This window comes from Xenopus tropicalis, chromosome 7, assembly GCF_000004195.4.
Source record: "Xenopus tropicalis strain Nigerian chromosome 7, UCB_Xtro_10.0, whole genome shotgun sequence".
NCBI lineage: Eukaryota > Metazoa > Chordata > Amphibia > Anura > Pipidae > Xenopus > Xenopus tropicalis.
Genome location: NC_030683.2, coordinates 99,023,762 through 99,028,119, shown reverse-complemented (window position 1 = coordinate 99,028,119; position 4,358 = coordinate 99,023,762). Strand labels below are relative to the sequence as shown.

The following is a 4,358-nucleotide window of genomic DNA, read 5'->3' as shown; positions in this document are numbered from 1 at the left end:
CCCGTTGAACCCCTGTTTGAGGGGTTGTATGGGCATTAGGCTGCCCTGAGAGCAAATGGAGATTGTATGAGAAGACTACATTGTGCGCTTCAGGGGGAACTGATGGGGTGAGAATGGCATTAAGTGTTCAGGGGTACACTGTTCTATGAGTCACAATAAGGGGGCTGCCCATGAGTTTAAGGGGCACAGGTTGGGGGGCAGTGTGAACAGGGGGTAAGGGGGCTGCCTTTGGGGTACAGGGAAGCACAGTCTGGGAAAGTAGTATGAACAGCAGGTGAGGGGCTGCCTTGGGAGATGAGGGGCACAGTCGAGGGAGGGCAAAAAAAGCAGCAGGTGCGGAGCTGCTCTGGGAGCATTGGGGGTGCAGCTTGGGGATGCTGTTTGCGCTTCCTATTATCTAAGATTCTTATTTATGGCTCTGTATAATCCCAACCCAAGCCAAAACAGTTTGCATATCGTACTGTTTTATAACCATCCCATAGAATATAAGGTGCCCTTTGTCTGTATGTATCCTCCAACTGGGACACGCCTAGGATACGAGATACCCCTAGGACAGCACAAGTAGGGCAGCGCACCCTCCCCCAAATCAGCGGGTGTTGGGATTTGATTAATCTACAGCTTTTGTTGGGGGTTATTCTGTTCCCAGATGGGGGACCCACGCCAATATTTGTTAAACTATTCAAATCCCAACTGAAAATTCAAAGCGATAGTACAAAAGGCGCCAAAGGACCGCCAAGGTGAAAACCAGAGGGAGGCGGGGCCAAGCTTCGGCTGCTGCGGCTGTTCTCTGACAGAGTGTCTGTGATTGGACAGACGAGCTAAACGTTATCCAATTGCAGTCTCGCAAAGAGGCGCACCCTCCAGCTTGGGCCAGAAGTGCGAGGATGCTGCCAGGTGCTGATATAGACAGGTTATCTGCGCAACACATTAGCGCTCATGTAACATTTGCATCTATACATAGAACATCTGCTCATGGGTTTAACCTCCTTCAGGTTGTTTTGTGCATTGTGGTTTTCAGCTTCGCTCATTAACGTAACTAAGCCACATCCCCCTCTCGGGTGAAATACAAAGTAGCGCTTCAATCGCTGGAAGGACATTTGCATAATATCTAAAGGGGACATAACCCCAAGGGCTTATGCTTTATGCGCCTTAAATCCATAACTTAATGCATCATAAACAGCCTTTGTGATTAGCACACACGGACAAACCAATCAAATGCATGTGTTTACGCCCAAGTAGCTTGGCTTGGGGGGAAATCTCTATGGCACCTCTAATTAATACAAAGCCGATTTATTGCACTTCGTATATTGCTTTGTGATATTCTGACTCGTATAGAAATACAGATATTAAAGTGATTAGTTTTAGCTAAAATGTATAGCATTTACCTTCTGCTTATTCTGCGTTCTACCCACAATCCTTGTATCTATTCTGGTTACTGGGTGTGTGCCCCACTTCTTCCCTTCTGCATTTACTGAAATGCCCACAATTCTATTTGTATGTTTGCTTGGAAGTTTTAAAACCCACATTTGTGTGCACGAAATTATATGTACATATTCATCTAACATGCATTTACCATTTGGGTCTCCATCACATTTGAAGAACTGAGATCAGTGCCATATGTAGCTGCCTGTCTTAATAAATATATATAAATTAACTTATTTCTCTCTATATACGTATATGTATACGTATATATACGACAAAGTGCTTTCCAGGCACATTACGGGTTAATAAGAGGCTCTTATGAGACAAAAGAAATAAAAGATTGTATGAACATAATTTCATGCCTGTTGCTCAGCAGGAGTTTTGCATATCTATAGAATGAAGCTTTGGGATGGGGGTGGCGGCTGTGGAATTACTATCTGTTAGTCTAATAACACTTTTTTTTGCATACAAGTGCCACTCACCTACCTGTGGCACAGCAGATGGCTGTTGGGAATGAAAGCGCTGGGCGGAGGGGGCGTATCCTCCGAAAGGAGTCTGTTGGGCGGAGCCACGCCGAGTGAGTCTGAATAAATAGCAGCCCGCTAGCTTCCCACTTACACTTCTGCACTGCTGCTTTGTACTGCTTGTCCGTAGCGCTTCTGCCTTGTCTGCACCATGGCTCCCAATGTAGCGCTCGCAGACTCCATGCACAACTACCAGCCCAAGACTGGCAAGAGGAATCAGGAGGCCAGTGAGCTAAGAAAGGTAAGCACAGAGAAATAGAGGCAAATATGAATGCGGTTCTGATCAACCTGTGTTATTGTAGCTTGTTGTTTTCGTGGGATATTTACTAAGCAAATTGTTTTTCTTACCCCCAGACTCTAAAGCCCCTGATGGAGAAAAGGAGAAGGGCGAGAATTAACGAAAGTCTAAACCAACTGAAAACCCTCATCCTGCCGCTCATTGGGAAAGATGTAAGTATTTATTTATTAACGTGTATAGAATGATGGCACCATTAGAGCGCAAAGCCTACTAAATCATTAATAAATAGTCTTGGGGAGTTTAAATGACCCATTATATAATATATGATATACTTATCATTTACCTAAGAAATTAACCAGTTGCTTTGTTCCTTCCAGAATTCCCGATACTCCAAGCTGGAAAAAGCTGATATCTTGGAAATGACAGTGAGATTCCTCAGGGACATCCCTCCGGTCCCAGCACAAAGTAAGTCACCAATATATTATGGAGAATGAGTTTTGTGTTCATTAAGCCGTGTATCTAAGGGAACAGGGGCAGTAATATTTCTGGGGCTAAAGGGAATTAGAGCCAACATGTTGCGTAGCGCTGTACAAACAATTGGCACGAATTTTGCTGAGCTGCTCTAACAGCTCCTGTACATTTATATATATAAATATATCATACAGGAGAATAGATATTTATTTACCCATGAGCTACAAAACTGAGCATCCCCCAGGGCAGAAGAGAATGCTGTAGGGGTTCCAGGGGTAGAAACCTAATTGTAGGTTAGATGTGCAGGGCATAGGGATGCATAGGTTTGCAGACAGTATGTTCTAACGGCTGTTGTTCTCTTTTCATAGATCCCGCAGATCGCTATAAGGAAGGCTACAGAGCATGTGTGGAGCGCCTGAGCGCAATCCTTAATAAATCCCATGTGCTGACCGGAGAGGCGAGCAACCGCCTACTAAATCACCTGCAGAGGAGCCCAGAGCTGTGCTGCTCAGACTGCCATCATCCCCCCAAGTCCCACAGCCCTAGGATTGTTCTTCATGTGAGTCCCAGAACATCCCAGCTCGAATCTCCTCTCCTGAACCAGCCCTCCAGCCACAGGCCTGCCCCATGCCCCCCGCAACTCAACAGCTCCATCTGGAGGCCATGGTGAACGGTTAACTTGGACTTTGTACTCTCGCAAAGACTGTAACAATGCAGCGGCCTACGGGCAATATACACCAGTAATAACATGTATTTATTTCTTGTAAATAAGTCCCCACACATGAAATCCTGACTTACTAAAGGCAATATATTTTGGACAAATAGTCCTGAATACACAGGGCACGAAAGTGACCCTCTTTGTGAACCCAAAGGGTTTAAATTAGTATGCGATTTGCATTTTACATTAACCCGTGGACTGCCAGAGCGGGTCAATACTACAGTCCGTGTTTTGTATTGGGTCTCCTGGCAGCCCACGGGTATAATGACACAGGGCTATGTGCAACAATAATGCCTGGACATGAACACTGTTGCCAGCACTTTTTTATTTAATGTTTGTAATTAAATCTTTTATTTTTAAAATAAAATCCTAAAATGTGTCCGTCTGATTGGTTTATTTCACCCCATTGCTCATGCATCATACAAAAAGGCAGCATCTAATGATCAATGTGAGGCAGAGTCAGTGGGCGCCTCTAGGGCTCCAGCAGGGACCACCATCTCCATACACCAGAGATCTTCTATAGCGGCCCTCAGCTGGGACAGGCCTATATTTTGTAGCATCATTCAGCTAAGGTCTGATGAAGGAGGATGGTTGTTTTGTTTCTTTTAGCGTAAGTTAAGAAATTACTAGTCACTAGGGTGCTTTAACTGCTTTATTTGTGCCGAGGCTTACTGCTCCTAGCGCAACATCAGCAAATAAAGCAAAAGCTGGAAGGCCACATGCTAAGCACCCAAAGACTAGATATGGCCAACCTTACCGTATCATCATCACCACTATCTGCCCAAGTTCCTTTCCCCGGTGTCCCTTTGTCCCCTCCCAGTAGGGGGCGCCACAATGTAGTAGCCAGAGAGAAACAGGATGCCATCTCTGTGTTATGAACCTGGAGTAAATGAGTCCAGCCAAGGACCCTGGGTCAGAGAGCGAATGAAAACATCGATTTTTGCAGGGCGATGCGCAACAGTGATGCTTGTTGTGGGATGCGGGT

At 45.3% G+C, this 4,358-nt stretch overlaps 1 protein-coding gene across 1 annotated transcript; it reads left to right on the top strand.

The window, feature by feature from the left end:
• The first annotated feature begins 873 nt into the window (after nt 1–873).
• hes2 (hes family bHLH transcription factor 2) lies at nt 874–3,752 on the top strand. The gene is made up of 5 exons (XM_002933843.4): nt 874–894; nt 1,895–2,187; nt 2,301–2,396; nt 2,562–2,649; nt 3,024–3,752. Exons 2-5 carry the CDS (start codon nt 2,098–2,100, stop codon nt 3,323–3,325), a joined length of 576 nt encoding a protein of 191 aa, XP_002933889.1. The 5' UTR covers nt 874–894; nt 1,895–2,097; the 3' UTR covers nt 3,326–3,752.
• Nucleotides 3,753–4,358: the final 606 nt, after the last annotated feature.

Excerpts from the sequence above, each read along its gene's own strand:
- hes2 (XM_002933843.4), top strand. The coding sequence starts at position 2,098 with ATGGCTCCCAATGTAGCGCTCGCAGACTCCATGCACAACTACCAGCCC. Across the intron at positions 2,397-2,561 it reads TGCCGCTCATTGGGAAAGAT|AATTCCCGATACTCCAAGCT; the intron begins GTAAGTATTTAT and ends TGTTCCTTCCAG. Across the intron at positions 2,650-3,023 it reads CCCTCCGGTCCCAGCACAAA|ATCCCGCAGATCGCTATAAG; the intron begins GTAAGTCACCAA and ends CTCTTTTCATAG.